A 23263-nucleotide genomic window follows, 5' to 3' on the forward strand; every position below is an offset into this window, starting at 1 on the left:
TTCTCTTTTGAATTTCTCACTGAATTTGAAATTTCTTTCGAAATGAAAGGGAAAGAACAGTCGGTCAATCATATCATCATCATCATCATGCAACCTCTTCTGTCCACTGCTGGACATAGGTCTCTCCCATTTTTCGCCACTCTTCACGGTTCTGTGTTTCTTGTTGCCATTTCTTGGATATTCGTCTAATATCGTCCATCCAGCGTGTTGGTGGTCGTCCTCTGCTGCGTTTGTCTTCTCGTGGGCGCCAGTCAATCAATCAATCACCTTGACTGGTCAATCATATAACAAAATGTATATTAGACGGTGTTACAGTTTTCCAACCTTATGTAAATATTAATTAGCAATTATTTCTTCGTCGTACCGACAACCCTATCTAATTGCGGGTGGTATGAATCAAATTAGCAGAGCTAACCACCCGTTGCAAGTTTTAAGCAACATTGCCGCTTCCACCTACATGTCCGGCGCTGATGGGCGCCCCTACCTGGATTTCCGATATACAATCATCAAGAGATGAATTTGCAATCTTACTTAACTCACTCTGTTTCCCGATCTGCTGGGTGACAGACATCTCTTCTCTACACAGGCCGCTACCGCCACCGCCATTCACGTGGTCAAGTACAACCTATTTACACCATTTCTTGTGCTGTTATATATCAAGTACCCTTTACTTGTATATATATTTTGTTGCGAATTTATATTGTGGTGCCGAATTATTTCATATTGTGTCGCGCTTTAAACTTTTTAACGGCAACATTTTACTTACATTTCGAAATTATTAACGTTACTTATAGTGTATTATGTGCTACAGTATCTCGGACATGTGATGCGGGGCGAGAAGTATGGCATCCTGCGACTCATAATGCAAGGAAAGATAGATGGCAGAAGAAGCATCGGAAGAAGACAAATTTCATGGCTCAATAACCTGAGAGAATGGTTTGGATGCAGCTCAAAACAACTTTTTAGAGCTACTGCCTCAAAAATTAAAATAGCTATGATGATTGCCAACCTCCGTAGCGAAGATGGTACCGGAAGAAGAAGAAGATAGTATATTTGTATCTTTATTGATTTCATTATTATTTATTTCTTCTTCTTCCTCTTTATAAGCAATTCTGCTTGTCCATTGGCGGATTAATACCTCTATGGAAGGTTGTCACTCCATCTTTTGCGCGGTCGTCCGATACTTCTTCTGCCGGTTGGTAACTTACCTCTTGCTATTTCGACGACACAAGTCTCCTCCATGCTGCTTATGTGGTTATTCCATTCTGTTTTTCTATTTTGTGTTCATTCATTGATACACTGTACGTTACATTTTCTTCTAATGTCTTCAATTCTCTTTCGATCTCTCAGCGTATTTCGTGTAATTTTTCTCAGTACTCTCATCTCTGCCGTTTCCAGTAGCCTTTGCGTTGTGGGTGTGTCGGGTCTTGTTTCTGGGGCGTATGTCATTATTGGTCTTACACTGGTTTTATAAATACTTGACTTCATCTGTGTTAACCCTGAACTGGTGAGGTGGTGCCATAGACGACCCCACCTCTACCAAATATTAGTGATATCTCAAGGTTACGGTTATCTATCGCCAGACTCGTTTAGGAATGCCTCGTTCAAGCAGTTTTATGAGAGCTGTTGCGAGAAGAGCGTCGTGTGAATTATTATTTTACTTTTATTTCGTGTTAAATATTTGCTGGGGTACGTGAAGGCACCACATCACCGTAAGTGTAATTTTTTTATTTTGTAGATAATTATGTAATTACTGTTTTTTGTAGAAAAATGGCTAGTGGGTCATCAAAAAAAGTATCCTACAACGATCCCAACTTTGAGGAGACTGTTATGAAGTGGTTTAGCGATTTAGATAGCGATACAGAAGAGGAAACAAATAATGTAGCAGAATTGTACGATTCTAATTCCGACACAGAGCAAAGCGAAGGTATCAATGATGAGGATATAACGGTAATGGAACAGTCTTATTCTAAGAGTAGTGAAGAATAACAAGCAACTAATGAAAGAAGAACCTTTTATGGGAGAAACAGATACAAATGGGCAAGAGAAGCTGCTCAGAGAACTCATACAAAAACTCCTGTTGCCAATCTTGTCAGGCAACTTGCTAGTCTCAAAGGTAGTGCGAGGGCTTTAGAAAATCCAACACCACTAACTCTTTGGCAGTGTATCTTTACAGACGATGTTCTCTTTAAAATAATGAGAAGGACAAATGAAAAACTGGCATAGTCTTTAGGCCACAGACGGAACTGGGAGGGACATTCTTCGGTGTACAATTGCACAAAAAAGAGAGGAGACAGCAGCAATATCATGGATTTTCAGTAGAATTGTTGAAAACTCTAAAGAAAACTACTGCTTGAATAATTTGGCTTATATTGACGAAATACTTATTGGCTTTCGAGGTAGATGTAGATTTAAAGTATATATGCACAATAAGCCTAATAAATATGGCACACAAGTATGGCCTTTTGTGACGCTCGTACATAATATCTATTCAACGCGTATATTTATTCGGGAAGAGGTAGTGATGGTAAAGAACTATCAATAGATGAAAAGCAATTATCAGTTCTAACTCAAGCTGTTTTGCAGTTATGTAAACCGATCTATGGTTCTAATCGAAATATAACTACAGATAACTGGTTCAGCTCCATTCAAGTTGTTGATAAATTATTAGAGAAAAAGTTAACTTACGTTGGAATGCTAAAAAAGAATAAAACGGAGATACCTATTGAATTCCTGCCGTCAAAAAATAGAGCTGAAAACTCATCCTTATATGGATTTACATCTAATAAAATACTTTTGTCTTATAAAAAATCTTTGTTCTTTTCTTCCAAAAAAAGAATAAGGCAGTTATAATGATTTCTTCCATGCATAGAAACAAGGCTACTGATGCTGACACTGGAAAAGAAGAAATAATTTCCTTTTATAACTTCACTAAAGATGTGGTTGATCTGGACCAAAAATGTGCTACTTTTTCGACAAGCAGGCGAACTCGAAGGTGGTCGATGGCGATTTTTTTGCATCTCCTGAACATTTCTTCGGTGAATTCATATGTTTTATATACGTGCACAAAAAATAGTGAAAACAAATCTAGATTTCAGTTTATCAAAGATCTTAGATTTTCACTCGTAAAACCTTAACTTTTTAGAAGAATCGAGAACACACCGGTGTCACGAGAACTCCGAATTTCCATAGGAAAAATCTTTCAAATTCCGTTACCCATTGCTATGGATGAAAACATTTTAAACAAAAGAAAACGCTGTGAAAAGTATCCCAGGTTCAAAGACAAGAAAACTATATTCTCTTGTAAATTTTGTAATACACCAATATGTGCAGAATGTACAGAAAAAATATGCAAGGATTGTTGAGAACAATAAATTTGGTCCAATAAATCAACTGTCATTTCTTAATAAATATTATTTTTTAGAATTGTTTTTAACTTTTTTTATAAGAATATACATTTATTTTTTAATTTTTGAAGTTTAACTGTTAAAATTTTCAACAAATTTGTTTTAGTTACCAATAAAGTATATGTTTGTCAAAATAGAAGGTTTTATTCAGAATGTGTTAAATAATCATGTAATAACCAAGTTAGGTCTTTAAAATGTAATATTTTTGTATTTCCAGTTTAAAGTAATATGTAAATACACAATATGTAATCAATTATTTAATTTATAAAAAAATAATCCAATAAAGATTATTTTAAAAATGGGGTCCGCTAAGGCACCACGTCACCAAGTACGCAACATATTATGCACCTCACCAGTTAAGGGTTAATGTGTCTGTTTCGCCATATAGTGTTATTAAGGCATCCTGCCAGTCTATTTGCTTTTTGTACTTGATCTCTCACTTCTTTGTCTAGGTCTCCATAGCTAGACAGTGTATTTCCCAGGTATTTTATTTCCATTACGTGTTCAATACTGATGCCATCAATTTCTATTTTACATCTGGTTGGTTCTTTGCTGACTACTATTGTTTTAGTTTTCTGAGATGAGATTGACATATTAAATTATTTGCAGACTATCTTCATTTTGGGCTATCAATATTGCATCGTCTGCGTAACAGAGTATTATTATTTATTTGTTTGTATTAATAGATGTAATTTAACGTGTAATATTAATTTATGTAGTCATTTGCCAGATCCTCAAATTCCTTGAATTATTAACGCATATTTTCTATACCTTCCTAGCCGCAGGTACTTAATCGCTTGCTTGTATTTTCTTGTATACCTGAGGGTCAATCTATTGACAAGCTGCGATGGTCGATCTATTGTATTGTTCGTCGCGTCATACTTAATCCTTCTATTGTCGTTTGTTGTCCATCTGCTGTAACTCATTCTTGGCTATACATAAATACTAGTGTTATATCTTTGTCACGTCACAATTCATTTGTAGATATTAATGATTTATTCCATTGCAATGTATGTATATGTTTGATTTTACTTACTTTAAATAGAGTTTTACATAGTATTTCTTGCTTCTTATTTGTCTGTCATAATATACTTACCCACGGCGAAAGGGAGAAACCAGCGGGTTCTAGATTGAACGTATATATTCATACTCTCTTTCTGGTGGCCTCCTATGTTATATAGAGGTCATCGTATGTTCATAAAGCAACAGACGGACATGTGCTAATTTTGTTGAAGTATTGGGGAAAATAAACAGGAAGCAGCTCAGAGCCATATCCAGACTGGGCATGGATATGGCCCACTCAAGAAATACCTCCATGCAATCGGACTGTTTCATGGAGATTCAAGCTACAGACTCTGTAGCAAAGAACCTGATACAGTCAACCATATCTTGGATGACTGCAAGGTATTATACCTCAGGACAAAGACACTTTATAGAGACAACCAATCGACTCCAAATATATATGGTACCCATCCTCTAGACCTGTATAAGCTAATAAAGGGTTCCAGAATCCTAAAATGGGTATCACGAATGAATGGAAGATATAAAATAAGTTAATTGGATGTAGTATGACCGTTTTATAACACATCGCTTTCCCAAAAAACTGAAATATTATTCTAATTATATTAAAACTAATGTAAAATAATCGATTTAAAACGAATGTTACCTCTCAATTTGTCACCTTTAAATTTTAGTGTGAGATTGCAGATCTACCGAGGTGTTGGTGTTCGAATAGCTGGGGTTGAAAGTTAATTTCCCCAAAAATCATGAATTTATTCCTGGTTTAAGTACAATTTATTGCCCCTTTGTTCAGTATAAATGAGTTTCCACTATCTCTGAATCCCCAAAAAAGTGTATTGTTTGTATTTCCGGTTGTGACTCACCTTGTACCTCCTACCTAAAGGACTTCTTATGTTACTTACTTTTTGATTTACGTACATAATCTAACCAAATATTTTTCGAATACTAATAAAAATAAACTGTAGAAATGTTTGTTTAGCTATTCGTTGTCACATTTGATCTGTTCCATATAAAATTATTAGAAGAAGTAAAAGTACTAAAAGTCATCCAGCAATGCCAAATAAATGTACGGGGTAGATAACGCCACAGTCATACAAGAATTGAACAGTGTTCTACTATATAATGCAATCTAATAAAGTATGTAAGAAATTACAGTATAATGTTTTATTAATCAATACAATGCAAAGTGTAGTTACGATTTATAAATTTATCCTCATTCACATTTTCCAAAGTGTTTAATTTCTAAATTGGGATCAGTCTCCACTTCGCAATTAAGATCACATTGGTTGTAATACGTCTTTCCATCTGTACCACAAACTGGAGAATATACTCTGTTGCAAAGACAAGGTATTTCTGCTCTTGCTGGTAAAACGTTCATCAAGATTGTCAGGCACAAATACAGATGAATAAACAGAAATATCTTCATATTTGATTGTTAAATAACTTACCAAAAATATAGTTTTAAAACTTTTGAGTTCATGGGAAAGCAGGTATTTATACATAAGTAGAAAATCGTAAAAAATTTTATTTTTCTTTATTTACCGATTGCAAATTTTTTAATTCGTTTTCCATAATATGATTTTATGACTCAAATGATTTATTGCCAATATTCTCAAATCAAAAGTGTTATGAGTTTTAGTACTATTATAATGTAAATATCATGCAAGTTTTGAATTAAATAAACATAAAATGCAATGGTACGTTAAAATATATAATAGTTGTTAGATAAAACAAATATTGGAAACTTCCCACATGCTTGTTATCACATGTATACCTACAAGCTTTTCACGGGGATTGTTACCAAACGACTAAATTCATCTACAATACCTAAACAGCGTTATCGAAAAAAATATGGAATATAATAAACCACGAGCACCTATTTGTAGACTATGAGAAAGCTTTTGATACAGCCTACCAACATAAGATGCTTGAAGCTTTAGCAGACTGTAGAATAGACCAGCGATATACTACAATAATTAAATAATTCTATGAAAACACTACAGTAAGTATATGTATGTTTATACTCCTCAGAAATGGCTGGAGCAATTCTTATGAAATTTTACATATTATATTCGGTAGGTCTGAGAATAGATCGTAATCTATTTTTCATAAGCCCAAGGGGTAAGGGTAGTCCACCTAACTGTTCTTTTTTTTAACAATTGTTTTTGTTTTTATTATTTTATGATGTAACATTAAAAAATACATACAGCCCTTAATTTCCACCCTTCTGTTACTAACCCCTACTTTTTAATTTCCTTATTATTAGTGATACAGAGTTAAATGCCATACTCCTTCGAAACCGCTTGACCGATTTTTATGAATGAAATTTTATATGTATATTCGGTAGGTCTGAGAATCGGCCGTAATCTATTTTTCATATCCCTAGGGGTAGGGGTGGTCCATTCCAAACATTTTCTTTTATTTTATGGAGAACATTTTTATGTACTTGTTTTTACTACTTTTCTCCTCTATTGTACAGATACCGTTTAAACCATTCACAATAAAAAGGGTCGGTGTACTTCTCTGAAATTAGCGGCTGGATATACTTAAGCTATAAAGATAGAAATAATCGTATGTATAGATAAATATATAATGACTATTTTTGTGAGAAATTCGAACATAGACCAAATCATAATTTTAACCAAGGATCGACGACATACATTTGTTTAAATTCAAATATGGTTGTATAAATTAATCAATACATTTGTCCTCCCTGTATTCCTACGATCCCTATAAGTACCGCCATCGGGCTCGTGGAATGCGTCCCTTTGAAAGACCAGTCGTTGAAAAGAAAAGACGCAACCCGGCACGTGAACCCATGCACGCATAATTAATTGATTTCGTTCGTTGTTTTGTAGTGCAAACCCTGGTAATTAGACCCAGCGGTAAGTTTTTACCTAGTTTTACCTAAACCTATAAATTGTCTTTGATTGTTTATTGCAACCATTTAAATTTTAATAATTATTTGCACCAATGAGTAAAGGTCCATTATTTTCTCGCCAGAGTTATCGAAGGAATAGTTCTGTTAATTAAGTACTATTAATTTGTAATAGTACATTTGTTTGTTAATACCCCACATTGGCCTATCTATCCGGATTTGAACTCATTTGTTGAAAAAATATTTTTGTTTTATTTAAATTTGAATGGTTGGTTTCGTCGAATGTAGTATTTTTTATCGTTTTGAGGGTTCTTATCTTAAGTTTGCGTCTCTTGTCGTGGCTCGAGAATAATTTATGACCTTTTTGTAAAGTCAACCATATGGGACTTTTTAAAAGGGGATTATCGTCGTTTTAATAAAGTATCAAATTACAAATCGGTAATTTCGGGGTTTTAGACCACATTTTTATACATTTTCGTTTGTATAATATTATTGAAACTTGTTAAAAATTTAAAATGGAAAAACTTGAAGAAAAGAATAGGAAACTCAAATTTTTAAGAAAAACTGCGTTAAATGATATTCAGTTAATTTTCGATTTAGGTTTTAAGTCCCTTTCAGACGTTTCTATTCGCCCTTTATTTAAAATTAGACTAGAGGATTTAGATTCGATTCGCGAAGAGTTCTTAAAACATCACACTAATATTATTAGTAATATTCTTTCTGTACCAGACGCGGATACGAGGGTTGAAGAAAATGTTCGGGAATTATTTTTGGAACAATTTTATAAAATAAAACTATTTAGTGCGGAATTATCTGAGCCACAATTTGAAACTCCAGAACCGTTTAGATCAGTAGTAGTTCCACAATCAAATATTCGCTTGCCTAAAATAGAGCTGCCTAAATTTAAGGGTGATTTTAAGGAGTTTAGTTCGTTTTTAGACTTATATAATTCGGTTGTACATAATAACGCAGGCCTAGCAGACGTAGAAAAGTTTAAGTATTTGAAAGGATGTTTAGAAGGGACTCCACTTAGTTTGATTCGTAATTTGTCAATAAATAGCGATAATTATCAAATTGCTTACGATCTAATTGTTAAACGCTACACAAATGTTCGTCGTTGTGCGACCGCGCATTGGGATGCGATCTTGGGCGTACAGAAAATATCGGTAGTTAATTCGAAAAATCTGGCTAAATTAGTAGATACGTTTTTAGAAAATTTAGCCGCATTGAAAACATTAGGTCTTCCGACAGAACATTGGGATTTTATTATTTTTAATTTACTTTTGTCGAAATTAGACGCGGATTCAGTAAAGTTATTTGAGTTAGAAAATAAATCGAATAAAATCCCGTCATTTCAAAAATTGGTAGAGTTTATTGAAACTCAGTACATTGCTTACGATAATTTGAATAGTAGCTTAAGTGAATCTAAGAAATCGTCGAGGGCTCCAACTTATACGGAGCCAAAGTGTAATTATAAACATTCCAATGAGTCAAGGCATAATAGTAGTTCATCCTTTGTTACAAATTCGTCGTCAATATGTTGTGCTTTATGTAAACAAAGTCATTTTCTTAACCATTGCTCGTTGTTTTTGAAAAAATCTCCAAAAGAAAGATACCAATTTTGTAAAGAATCTTCCTCGTGTTTTAGGTGTCTTAATCAGGCTAATCATTCTGTCAAGTCGTGTCCAAAGGCCTTTAAATGTAGTAAATGTAATAGTCACCTTCATAATAGTTTGTTGCACTTTGATAGAAATCGTTCCAATAGTCAGTCGTCCATAGAAAATACTAATAATCCAGGGGCATCGGGAGTCGAACAAAATTCGCCTGAAATATCACATTGTGCTGCTAGTTTTATAGGGAAGAAAAACGAGACAAAAAAGGAAATTTTGCTCGGTACCGTTTTAGTTCACGCGATTGATAGTAAGGGGTGTAAACAGCCCTTGAGATGTCTGCTAGATTCAGGTTCAATGAGTTCGTTCATTAGTCGTAAACCTGCCAGTAGATTAGGTTGGCCTAAAACTCCTTGTTCATTTGAAGTTAACGGACTCAATTCGATGCAAACGAAACTGAATCAAGGTCAAATAAGTTTTTCTATCCAACCTCGTCATCAGGAGTCACCGGTGTTTCACTTGGAGGCTATTATTACAGATCGGGTTTGCTCGGATTTGCCGAGCACCAAAATTGACATATCGACGTGGAATTATATTAAAAATTTGAAGTTAGCCGATCCCGAATTTAACTGTAGTCAATCTATAGATTTGTTAATTGGTTGTAGCATATTTTCGAAGGTGTTGTTAGAAGGTAAAATTGAAGGTAAAGCGGGACAACCAGATGCCCTAAATACCGTTTTTGGTTATATTTTGTTAGGACCTACTAGCACACCTAACCTTTCGTCGACTTCGCTTGTTTGTCTTTCAAATATTGAAGACCCACTAAATTCTTCGTTAACGAAATTTTGGGAACTGGAAAACGTACCGGAAAAGCCAGTTTCAGAACCAGAAGACGTTCTGTGTGAGAACATTTATCTGGAAACGCATAATCGGGACGTCTCGGGTAAATATGTTGTATCTTTGCCTTTTCGTGAATCGCCGCCTTGTTTGCAAGATAGCTATTATATTGCTTTAAATAGATTGCTATCATTAGAACGACGCTTATCTCGTCAACCAAGTTTGAAAAAAGAATATTCTTTTCATATGCAGGAGTATCTTGATTTAGGTCATATGCAGTTAGTCTCTAATGCCGAAAAGAAAAGGGGAAAGTATTATATTCCACATCATTGCGTTGTGAAACCAGATAGTGTTTCAAGTAAAATTCGAGTTGTATATAATGCGTCTCAGAAAAGTCCCAGTCGCGGTAAATCTTTAAACGACTATTTACTGGTCGGTCCTAAGCTGCAACAGAACATAGTCTCGCTGTTGTTGAATTTTAGACTTAATCGTTTTCCGCTGTGTGCGGACATTCGTCAGATGTATCGTAATATTTTAGTCGCTCCTGAACACACGGATTATCAACGCGTGTTATGGAGATTTTCTAGCGCTGAGGAAATTCAGGAATATCGTTTATTAACTGTTACTTTTGGAATAGTATCTTCGCCGTATCTCGCTTTAAGAACTCTCCAACAATTAGCATTAGACGAAGGCTCTCGTTTTCCTAAAGCCGTCTCGCTTATTCGTCATGCTTCGTATATTGATGATTTTGTTTTTGGTGCTTCGACTCTCGAAGAAGCACAAACTTTAGTTGACGAATTAGTCGCTTTGTTAAAGTTAGGAGGCTTTGAGTTACTGAAATGGTGTTCGTATGAACCCAAATTGTTGTCGCAGTTTCCTGAATCCCATATTAATCCTCACTCCATTAATTTTGATCCAGAAGCAAATGGTCCTTCATTAAAAATCCTTGGTTTGAAGTGGATTGCACAGTCCGACGTCTTTCAATTTTCAGTCAAATTGCAAGACGTCCCTTGTACCAAAAGATCGTTTTTGTCCGAATTAGCTCGAATTTATGATCCTTGTGGTTACTTAACACCTATTACCTTTTTTATTAAACATTTAATCCAACAACTTTGGGCAACCGGTCTTAAATGGGATGATCGCCCTCCTTCGGAAATAATTCGTGTATGGGAGCAATATAAGAGCGAACTATCTCTTATTTCACAGTTCAAAATTCCTCGTTTTTTGAATATTTCCTCATGTCCCATCTTAGAGCTTCATGGATTTGCCGATGCTAGTGAAAAGGGATATGCTTGTGTCGTTTATATTCGTAGTATTGATACTCGTAACCTAGTTCAAGTTAATTTACTGTGTGCCAAATCGAAAGTAGCTCCTATAAAACGGATTACTATACCTCGATTAGAATTGTTAGCTGCTGTTCATTTGGTAAAACTTATGTCGTTTGTGTTAGAGTCGTGGAAGCATATAATATTTCAAAATGTGTATGCTTGGTTAGATTCTCAAATCGTATTGCGCTGGATTAAAAGCTCCCACTCGAGATTCAAAACTTTCGTCGCAAATCGCATTTCGTATATCCAGTCCCATAGTCAAAATTATTCTTGGCATTATATCGAATCTCGAAATAATGCAGCCGATGCGCCTTCGCGAGGCATGCTACCGGCCGCTTTTCTATCAAAATTAGACTGGTTAACAGGTCCTTCGTTTTTGTATAATATTCCATTAATTTTTCCAGAGGTTCCTCCCTCATTGCAGGAAAAATCCTCTTTGGAAGAGATAAAGAAAGCTTTAGTGTTTGTTTCCACTCGTAAGGAACATTTTCTGTCTTGTTTGCTGAAAAATAAATCGTCTTTTACCTCGATCCAAAGAATTTTGGCTTTTATGTTGCGATTCGCGCACAACTCTCGTTTTAAAAGGTCGAAACGGTCAGGACCCTTGACTTTCGTAGAATTAGAAGACTCGTTGATTATTCTTGTCAGATTTACACAAGAAAAGTATTTTGAAGAACATCTTCAATCAAATTCTTTTCCAAAACCATTTCGTAAGTTGGGAGTATTTTTAGATGATAGTACTCAGTGTTTAAGAGTAGGTGGTCGTCTATCTCAGTCTTCGTTATCGTATGAAGCAAAACACCCGTTTTTGTTACCAAAAAAATCTCGTCTTACTACTCTTCTAGTTCGTCATTATCATGAGAAGTATTTACATGCTGGATTTAAGAGTACTCAGTTTTTGGTTAGTCAAAGGTTTTGGATAATGTCTTCTAAACAAGCCGTTAATTCGGTATTGTCCAAATGTATTAGATGTTGGAAACAATCTCCTAAAAACTTACAACCCCCTATGGGTAATTTGCCTAAATTTCGTCTCGGTGCCATTAAACCCTTTTCGATTTGTGGGTTAGATTATGTTGGACCGTTTTCGATAACCATGTCTCGTTACATGGGAGTTAGAACTCAAAAGGCCTATTTGTGTCTATTTGTATGTTGCGGTACTAAGGCTTTAAATCTTGAATTAGCTTGTGATTTGACCGCGGAAGCTTTTTTGGCCGCTTTACAACGTTTTTATTAATTTTGTTTTGTTCGGCTTTTGTCAATATAACCGCGACGAAACCACCATTTTAATTTTAATTTTTTTATTGTAGTTTAAGTTTTGAATATTTGTTTAAGATTTGTATAGGAATTGTTTGTATTAATTATCGTTTTAGTTGTTTAAGTAATGATAGTATTTAGAATTCGTTTTGTTTTTTAAAGACCTTATGGCCTTTAAAGGGGGGAGAATGTTTAAATTCAAATATGGTTGTATAAATTAATCAATACATTTGTCCTCCCTGTATTCCTACGATCCCTATAAGTACCGCCATCGGGCTCGTGGAATGCGTCCCTTTGAAAGAGAAGAGCACCAGTCGTTGAAAAGAAAAGACGCAACCCGGCACGTGAACCCATGCACGCATATTGAATTGATTTCGTTCGTGGTTTTGTAGTGCAAACCCTGGTAATTAGACCCAGCGGTAAGTTTTTACCTAGTTTTACCTAAACCTATAAATTGTCTTTGATTGTTTATTGCAACCATTTAAATTTTAATAATTATTTGCACCAATGAGTAAAGGTCCATTATTTTCTCGCCAGAGTTATCGAAGGAATAGTTCTGTTAATTAAGTACTATTAATTTGTAATAGTACATTTGTTTGTTAATACCCCACAACATTATTTACATATACTAAGTAAGCTTCATTTGGTGTATATAATTGAGAAATAATTCATAGTCATTCTATAGTTGTACTAGTTTAGTGCAAACGAAGGTTATATAGTTGAAGCAACATGGTAGGAGAAACATGTAATCTTTACTGCCAATAGTTTTTTAATCGACTATTTATGGCTAACAGCGCCCTCTGGTAAAAGAGAAAGACTAATTATATTACCAAAATTGGTAGTTTCGGTGGCTTTTGGAATGGTTTACTAACATTTTAGTAGGTTAACATCGGTGATAAGTACGAAGATATGAATGCTGATATTTTTGAGGAATCTTTTAACAAATGACAAAACAAATTATAACAGATTTCGTAATAATTTTGGACAATGTACCGAACCATTCATAAAGATCTGAAGAATATCCTATAACTTTGGAAAAAGGCACAAATAATTAAAGGACTTTCAAGGAGTTTTAGTAGGAAGCCGGTGGGTAGAAGTGGTAAACTTTTTGACATTTTTTTGGGGTTACAAAATTGGGATTCTCGGCGAAATTCAGCTTCTATATAAATACTCTCTCTATATATATCTATCTCTCTAAATACTAAATAAAATTTAAGTAAATGTGTACAAATAAATATAAAAATTACTTACTCTGGTATAAGAGCTTTCAGCAAATTATACAAAGGTTTTTTCTGATCAGTTGTTGAAAACATAAGCAAACACTTGACCTCTTCGTTTGAATTTATATAGGTATCAACTGTCTTCTGTATTCCATCCTCCTTGACGGGATTACAGTAAAACATGGTCATCCTCACATTGGGAATTTTTGGGAAGAATAGACCATCAAAATAAGATGCTTTACATATATTTTTACTTTTGCTATCGAAATATGATATAACTTTCGCGCAGGATATGACGCAGTAGTCAGTTTTTTGTGGAACAAATTCTTCTTCAAAATACTCTGGAACTAATATTAATGCATGTAATAGAAAACTCCTGTCTTTCGAAAAGAAATTTCTGTAATTAGTTTTATAGGGGACGACGCATTATGCACAAGAAAATATAACTGTCTAGGGTCATGAGTTCAACAGTGAACAATTCAAAATTTAAAATTGGTTAGATCAGCCGGCTTTTAACCTAGAAACACGAAATTGTACGAATATCAGAAACACATACTTGTAATCTATTAGACATAATTTGGTTATCAATAAAGATTAATGTTTTTTTCTTTTAAGTGTTTTTGGTTCATTGTGTTCCACGGGTGGTACACAATGAACTAGTACTGCGTACACATTGAAGCAAACTACTTAATTTTACACATACCCAATAAAAATTAGGTTTACAGAAACTATAGTAAGATTTCAATTGTTTATTGTTTAAAGGCAGAAGAATAGGTGAAAAGAACAATAAAATTGAAGATATATATAATTCCTATTTGATATTTAATAAAGAAAAAGACACTGTAAACGCAAAACAGCATTGTTATCGTTTTGTGCTGCCACATAGTTTTGGTCTCGGCAAAATATATTTCACATTTTTCTTGTCTACGGAAGCTATATCAGGAACGTTGGGTATTTTCCCCACAAAATATACCATTGACTTTGGTGGATGAAATTTTACCAGGAAACAATCTTCTACGTTAGGGTTAAAACCTTGAGTACTAACCAAATTTGGATTTAAAATAGGAAGATCTTATTCATACTCCCCACTATCGCTGTCACTCTCAAGGGAAATATCTATTTCATCCTCCTCTGAATATGTATTATTCTCGTTAACAAATTGCACTCTCTTCTTAGCTTGTTTATTTTCATTTATTAGCTTCTTTCTTTTAGCTTGCAATCTTTCTTCTTCAATAATGGTTTTCTTCTGTTCTTTCTATTATTTTAACGATGTGTGGCTTTCAATGCAGGCATAAATTGTTGTGGTGAAATAAATAATGATCCTGCTCGACTTTCTGTATGTTCGGGGTTTTCTGATTGAATGTTATTAGATTCAAACCTGTCATTTTCATTTGACGCAGTGATTTCATCCTTATGTTCACCTCCTTGAAGGTCTCTTATATCATTAGAACTATCATTTGGATATGGTCTGTTTGTTACCCCACTTGGCAAAAAAACGTCGTCTATAAAGATATCCCGGTCAAGGAATATATACCGCATTTTATAAAGGCATGGGCTATATTTTTAGGAGTCATGAAACGATTATGTGCTATTCCAATATATTCAGCTAAGTTATAAATATATATCAGCCTACCAGAATTTCTTAGAAACCATGACTCTATGGCACTGTTATAATATGTTTTGAATGGAGCATATAAACCAACGTCAAGTGGCTGTAATTTAACCGATGTGTGAGGATGCAAAGTTACAATATTAATCCTAACAGCTTTTGACAAATCTAAGGCTTCGATGGATAAATGAGATTCATCATTATCGAATATTAAAACTAATGGGTTATGAGGAGAGCTTCTGCTATGTTTAATGAAATTTTTCATTACCTCTACAAATAACTCCGAATTCACCCCTCCTGTCGGCGTAGCAAGACCTAAAGAGCTAGTGGGGGCGCATTTTAACATGAAATTCTTCTTCCTCTTTATGAAAAGTTGTCACTCCATCTTTTGTGCGGTCGTCCGATACTTCCTTTGCCGATTGGTGACTTATCTCTTACTATTTTGACGACACGGGTCTCCTTCATTCTGCTTATGTGGTTAATCCATTGGCTGTTGTATTGAAAATGTGTGTTAATCTTTGGAGCTCGTCTTCTGTCTCGGCGATTAATGCGGCGGAGTCGTCTGCATAACATAATATTTGGATTTTTGTTTCCCATTCTGTAATCATGATTATGTTTCTCTATATAATGTAATCTAATAAAGTATGTAAGAAATTACAGTATAATGTTTTATTAATCAATACAGTGCAAAGTGTAGTTACGATTTATAAATTTATCCTCATTCACATTTTCCAAAGTGTTTAATTTCTAAATTGGGATCAGTCTCCACTTCGCAATTAAGATCACATTGGCTGTCATACGTCTTTCCATCTGTACCACAAACTGGAGCATATACTCTGTTGCAAAGACAAGGTATTTCTGCTCTTGCTGGTAAAACGTTCATCAAGATAGTCAGGCACAAATACAGATGAATAAACAGAAATATCTTCATATTTGATTGTTAAATAACTTACCAAAAATATAGTTTTAAAACTTTTGAGTTCATGGGAAAGCAGGTATTTATACATAAGTAGAAAATCGTAAAAGTTTTTATTTTTCTTTATTTACCGATTGCAAATTTTTTAATTCGTTTTCCATAATATGATTTTATGACTCAAATGATTTATTGCCAATATTCTCAAATCAAAAGTGTTATGAGTTTTAGTACTATTATAATGTAAATATCATGCAAGTTTTGAATTAAATAAATATAAAATGCAATGGTACGTTAAAATATATAATAGTTGTTAGATAAAACAAATATTGGAAACTTCCCACATGCTTGTTATCACATGTATACCTACAAGCTTTTCACGGGGATTGTTACCAAACGACTAAATTCATCTACAATACCTAAACAGCGTTATCGAAAAAAATATGGAATATAATAAACCACGAGCACCTATTTGTAGACTATGAGAAAGATTTTGATACAGCCTACCAACATAAGATGCTTGAAGCTTTAGCAGACTGTAGAATAGACCAGCGATATACTACAATAATTAAATAATTCTATGAAAACACTACAGTAAGTATATGTATGTTTATACTCCTCAGAAATGGCTGGAGCAATTCTTATGAAATTTTACATATTATATTCGGTAGGTCTGAGAATAGATCGTAATCTATTTTTCATAAGCCCAAGGGGTAAATGTAGTCCACCCAACTATTCTTTTTTTTTAACAATTGTTTTTGTTTTTATTATTTTATGATGTAACATTAAAAAATACATACAGCCCTTAATTTCAACCCTTCTGTTACTAACCCCTACTTTTTAATTTCCTTATTATTAGTGATACAGAGTTAAATGCCATACTCCTTCGAAACCGCTTGACCCATTTTTATGAAATTTTATATGTATATTCGGTAGGTCTGAGAATTGGCCGTAATCTATTTTTCATATCCCTAGGGGTAAGGGTGGTCCATCCCAAACATTTTCTTTTATTTTATGGACAAAATTTTTATGTAGGTACTTGTTTTTACTACTTTACATTTATACACTGTACGTTACATTTTCTTCTAATGTCTTCACTTCTCTTTCGATCTCTCAGTGTATTTCCTGTAATTCTTCTCAGTACTCTCATCTCTGCCGTTTCCAGTAGCCTTTGTGTTATGGCTGTGTCGGGTCTTATTTCTGAGGCATATGCCATTATTGGTCTTACACAGGCTAATATAAAATTTCTGGAGGTAAAGCATAACCACCGGCACATATGGTTATATAAAACAGCACGTTGTTACTAGCGTCCCTTTCTCACCGCTGGTGACTTTACCCAAACACTTTTTCCCTTTTGGTGCTAATATTTTCTGAGTTTTTGGCTCCGTTGTAAGTTGTCAAAAAACGATAACATTATCTCTGTTAAATGATGTCGCAGGTAGCCTAGCACGGCTCTAATTTTCTCAGTGGCATATCTGTATGCCTTTTCCTAAAACTTCGGAGTCACTCCCTGCCACCCATTTCTGCATTCTTCCATGAATCAGGAATTTTGATATTATTCTTTTGAGCCATTTGATATGCAACCTTTCTACATACAACAGACGTCAATCCATAAAACATAAGTTAACAAGTTTTCAAATAGGTCTTAAGAGCATCTTCTTGTTCACTTGTGAAAATCATATACATCTCATAGTTAGGGACAAATCTTATGTTTTCGTTTGAAGCAGACTTTCTTTTTTCAACGTAACGCCTTAATGTAGAGTACGCTAAATTACTTTCTACTGCTGCTTTTCGAATAATCATACCCCTGGTTACTATACTCCTATTAAGTCCAATGTTGCCCTCATTTGGTCAACAGTATGTGCGCCTTTCTTTCTTTCTATTTTCTTAAGGCGACCCATCCTGAAAATAAAAATAAATCTAAAAAATTGGAAGGATACACAGTGAACCATGGTTCATTGTGTCCCAACATAGTTTGATCCATTGTGTGCGTACCGCAACTTGTAACAATAAAAAAACCAATAATTCATTATTTACAACAATGTATTTTAGAGTTACCTACCCAAACACTAACTATTGCATCAATGTACCGTACCACACAAAATAAATTAAAATAATTCACGCATGTAAGAAAAAACAACAAATAGGATTAAGTTCTAGGTTATCTAGTACATTCATACAGTGGTGCCGGCGTTTTTTTAAAATGCGTATTACTAACGAAAAATTAGTTAGTTCATTGTGTACGTGTAGTTCATCGTTGAACTCGTGACCCTATATTTCCTCTCTAAAAGTCTGTTTTTTATTCACATTCTGACATATTTTGCAGACTCATCAGGCAGTGCTCGATCGAAAACAGACTTGGAAGTAATGATTCTTAATCAAATTTCCCACTTCAGCCATCTACTTTGGATGCTGGAAAATAGGCACTATTTATTTCTCTGAACTATGTAGAAACCATATTGTTTAAAAATATATTATCATCCTCTCTCCAAGTTTATCGATATCTACTATATCTGATGCGGTCCAATATAGACCTAAACATTTAGTGTATAAAAAGAACATAATTTTACAGAGAACAAACAAAAAATTTCACCAGGTGTGTTAGATGCTCCAAGAGTATATTCAAAAGCTTATACATAGAATGTCTCGGTCAATAGAAACCATCATCCAAGCTAGGTGGGGCAACATGTTCGTTCTGTATTTTATCGTTTAATTGTTAAATGTTTCAGATTTATAGTCAAAATTAAAAAAAATATATATGCAAATAAATGAAATGTTTTATTTAATAACTCATAATCAGAATACCTCTTCATTATTTTATGGTTACCAACTAGTTTATTTCAGCATAAAAACATAGTCAAATGGTTTTTCTATGTCAACGAATGGCAAGAAAAAATCTTTATTCGGATTCTTTTCGGTTAGCTATATAGTAGTAAATATATGATCCTGAGTCCTCTTCCTTTTCTAAACCCACTTTGCGATTCTTCTAACTGCTCTTAAATTTAAATCTTTTTCTAATAGTCGTTTATAAATCGTTAAAGGAAAGCCAAGTTTTGTTACTCCTCTATAGTTTTGTGTAACCTTCATTATCATTTCTCAAAATGAATGCTTCATCATCATTTCGATACTTTTCTCCAGTAGGTATTTAAGCATTTCTGATGTAATACTGCCATGACCTACATTTTTAATTTTGATACCCTTTATGACTTCTTTCTTTGTTCTAATGTGTTCTTCTGCATTTGCGTTACCATAATTGTTTGGCAATAATGGTCAGTTTGTTCAGATTTAATAGCTATGATATTATTACAGCTAGAGTATTATTTTTATCTGTCCATTATGGCTATGCTATATTTTCCCCATGATTGTAATTTTGTCGTTTTTATCAATTCATTAACGTAATTTCATTGTACTGTTTTAAGGTTAGTTCGCAATTGTTTTGGAGGTTTATTTTCAATTTTTTATTTTCATTTTTATTTCCTTTTTGTATCTTTATTCCACCAACTTGTTTGTTTCCTGAACTGGTTTATGTTGCTTATTCCACAGGTTTACAGGTTTCAGCAATAGTTTTATGAAGTGTGTTCAATTTCAACTCTATTTTATTTAGTTTGTAGTTACAAAGAAGCAAAAATAGCTGCTGGGACATGGACCATAGCAAATCCCAAGAAAATTATCATCCCCTCGCAACAGCGTTGCTAAAAAACCAAGGGGCTCTAACGAGCAGACTAAACCATAAAGCAAAGTGACAAAAGTATTCAAAATGGCGGAAGTACACAGACATCATTCTGATACTCAACTAGATCAGGCTCAAGCAGATATGATCATTAACAAACTGGAACAAGCAGTTAATGCGGCTCCTATCGGTGGTCAGAATAAACTTTTGCAGTTCCATAAAACATCATTTAGGAAACGGACTCTGTTGGTGAACTGTGCTAACGAGTATACAAAAACATGGAGGGCCTATGGGGGGAGCAAACTTAAATATAGTTGATCCCCTCAAGCTCAAGCGCCCCTTGGTTCTCACCTGCGTCCCGAGACAAAGGCTGATGTAGAAACCATCAGGACCCTTCGGAAAACTATCAAAACAGAAGACTGGTTGTTAAAAAATCGAAAGGTCGGAGAAGAGGCGCAAACCCTAGTCTAAACGATTGACGGGGTCTTATATAAAGCATTGCGTGCTGCTCATTTCAAGGCATATTATAAACTTGGAAAGGCATTCTTTAAGACGATCAGAGGCCTCGAAGGCTCCAATTAGAATCATACAAGCGAATTTCCTGCACATTAAGGCAGTTTCTGTAGACCTATTGTTGCCATGAGAAGGTTTAATGTAGCCTTGATACAAGAGCACTGGGTTTGCAAAGGCAAAATAAGAGGTCTATCAGGCATTGGTGGAGAGCTTATATAAAGCCGATCTGCCGAAATCCCAAGGACTTGCACAATAGTTAAATGACATCTTAAAATACTCCTGTTGATGAAATTCTGTAAGACTAAACGACGCTAAAGATAAAGATAATATTCAGATCATCATGAAGATGGGATTATATTTTAGTACATCTCATAAATTTATACATAAAATTTATGTTAATTTTAATTAATGTTTAGTATCAGTTTATGTTCAATTAAGTCTAATTAAGTCAAAGACTATATTGTAATAATTACACCAATAAATTCATTGTGAAAATTATGTTTTTGAGTAGTAGTTGTGATTTTAAAAGAAGATTAAATAGTACCCATACAGCATGAAAACTTTCACAAAGTCTTCATGAAAAGTTACTGTTAAATATTTAAAAAAAAATCTGTTTTAGTTGTTATTAAAAGAATATTGATGAAAAGTTTCAATGAAATAGAAAATTTCAAAATTTAATAAAATGTATTCAACGAAATAATTTAGAAAATAGTCTAAAAAGTTTACCGAAAAGTCTTGAGAAAATTGAAATTTTTGTTGAATAAGTATATTTCGAAAAAAGTTTATTATTAAAACTATATTAAAAAGTTACGTGAAGGATTTTCGTTGTTTTGGAAAAAACCTATTTTTAATTCAAAGTTATAAAATTTTATTTAACTGTAACAATAAAAAAAATACTTTTAATATTGAAATTTTTACACCTTTTTAAGTTTTAAATTAAAAATATAACAATTTAATATATTAAAACTAAAAGTTTTATTGTAAAAAAACAGTTTGCAAATCAATGGCATCGAAATTGTATTAAGTGTGGATGTATAAGTTAACAAGCTCCATCCCTACTCATTTCCCACTTCACCCACCTCTATCTTTCATGATACATTTTTAAGGCGATGGCCACAGTTTGAGTTTATACAGTCGCCTTCTACAGAAGTATTTTGATTTTGTAGTATACTAACCAAGACCAAATGGCTCATTTAAAATTTGCTTCTATATGTGTCTATACTCGTTGATACCACTAGTAGATGACCAGTCAGATTGTGTTTTGTCTCTCCTTTTTTTGTTTGTTAAGCCTTTGAAAACATTCTATATTTTTGAACACTTTTATTAATCCATTCTCCTTTCTCATAATACCTCCAACTTTTCATCTATTACTTTCCAATCTTTCCTTTTTTTCCAGTTTTCAGTTTTGGTTTTTTTATTGTGATTTTATATCTGCTATTCTCTTCTGCCCTCTTCTAATGCAGTAACTTGGTGTAATCAATTTGGTTTAGATAGAAATAGCAGAGCTCATAATATGTATTACCATATATTATCAACTTGTTATGCACTAAATTGGCTCTGCAGTGTTCTCATTTTGCTTTCTTTAGTTGGATATTAAATTGATTCTTGAATTTCCTTTACCTTCATTTATCCACATTTTTGTTTCTTTTAAGTAGTGCTTTTTATTTTTTTGTTATTTCAAAATTTTTTAGCCTGTGGTAAGCTTTAATAGAATTAATCTCTGTTTTGTAATTCCAGATTTTTGAAGAGATTAAAAATTAATTCAGAGATTATTAATTTAATTGATAATGAGCAAGATCTTGCTAGTTTTCTGAGTCTAACACTTTCTTTATTACTATGTATTCTTTTTCTTACCTTTCTCTCTAGGGATTATATTCGTAAATTTTAATTTCTCAATATTCTTGATTTTTAATATAACATATATGTAACATTATAACAAATATGTTACCTGATGTTCTAGTTTTTTGTATACCTGCTGAATATTTTTTATGTGTCTAAACATTTCTTCAACCTGCCACATTTCCCCCATTTATATTATCAAGGTAACTTAGAATAAATAAATTATCCATTAATTATAGTTAAATAAATTATATAAAAAACCATATAATACTATTTATACAATCTAATTACATTGATCAGAGAAACTGTAATATAGACTTTGTATTAATTTTTTATTACCTGTTTTTCTTGATAGTTCCTCCCACTCTGTATGTACACAAATATATTTACTAAGCTTGATTCTCCTAAAATCATACAATATTATTCCAAATCCTACATTGTTATAATTGAGATTAGCACTATGCTCGAAACAATTGTTTGTTGATCCTTTAAAACATGTAAACCAACTGGCTTGGACTCTTTTACTTAAAATATTTTCTGCAATTTCCTTCCATGAATTTTTTACTTGACAACACCTGGTTAAATCGTTAAAGTCTAGGTAATCAAATATAATGTCTAGTAATGGATAAACTGATTCTAGAGCTTCAGAAAAATCGAAGTTTGCAGTGATTAAGACTTCGGGAATTGGTGTAAGTCTTTTTATACTCTTTATGCAGAAACTCTTATCTCCCTGAAATAAATAGGTTTGGCATGAGAAAATATTTGAATTTAAAATATGGTCTATTATCAGTTTAGTTTCAGAGCTTGATTTAGTCTTGGTATGTTAAAGTATTCAATGCAAATTCCATTAAATCTATTCTATTTAAACTATACTCTATATATATAGTCTATTTAAACTATACTGCTATATTGTTAAAAAGCTCTCTTTTGGAATATTAAACTCATGGGATTTAAAAGCTTTTATAAATGTAGTACTATAAAGTTCCTGTACTATATTCTTTCTGTTATAATCAATATATTATGAAATTAAAAGCACCGTACCATATCCAAAACATAAAGATTATTATTGTTATTGTTTTGAATTTTAAAAAGTAAGACTTTTATCTATTTAAGGTTAAGGTTAGGAAATAACTGCACATCCTATTCTTCTTTTTCCTGTCAAGAT

The 23263-nt window shown here is 33.4% G+C and overlaps 1 protein-coding gene across 1 annotated transcript in view; it reads right to left on the reverse strand.

Moving 5' to 3' along the window:
* The window catches only part of LOC140432435 (F-box only protein 22-like), a 39641-nt gene extending 16414 nt beyond the window's left edge, over nt 1-23227 (reverse strand). Inside the window, exons 1-3 of the mRNA XM_072520335.1 lie at nt 23140-23227; nt 22438-22828; nt 13586-13901 (exon numbers count right to left, since the gene is read on the reverse strand). Of these exons, the coding sequence (XP_072376436.1) occupies nt 13586-13901; nt 22438-22828; nt 23140-23142 (710 nt within the window). The 5' untranslated portion in view covers nt 23143-23227. The remainder of the gene's footprint in view (nt 1-13585; nt 13902-22437; nt 22829-23139) is intronic.
* Between the last annotated feature and the right edge of the window lie 36 nt (nt 23228-23263).

The sequence above is a fragment of the Diabrotica undecimpunctata genome, chromosome 1 (genome assembly GCF_040954645.1).
Source record: "Diabrotica undecimpunctata isolate CICGRU chromosome 1, icDiaUnde3, whole genome shotgun sequence".
NCBI classification, from domain to species: domain Eukaryota; kingdom Metazoa; phylum Arthropoda; class Insecta; order Coleoptera; family Chrysomelidae; genus Diabrotica; species Diabrotica undecimpunctata.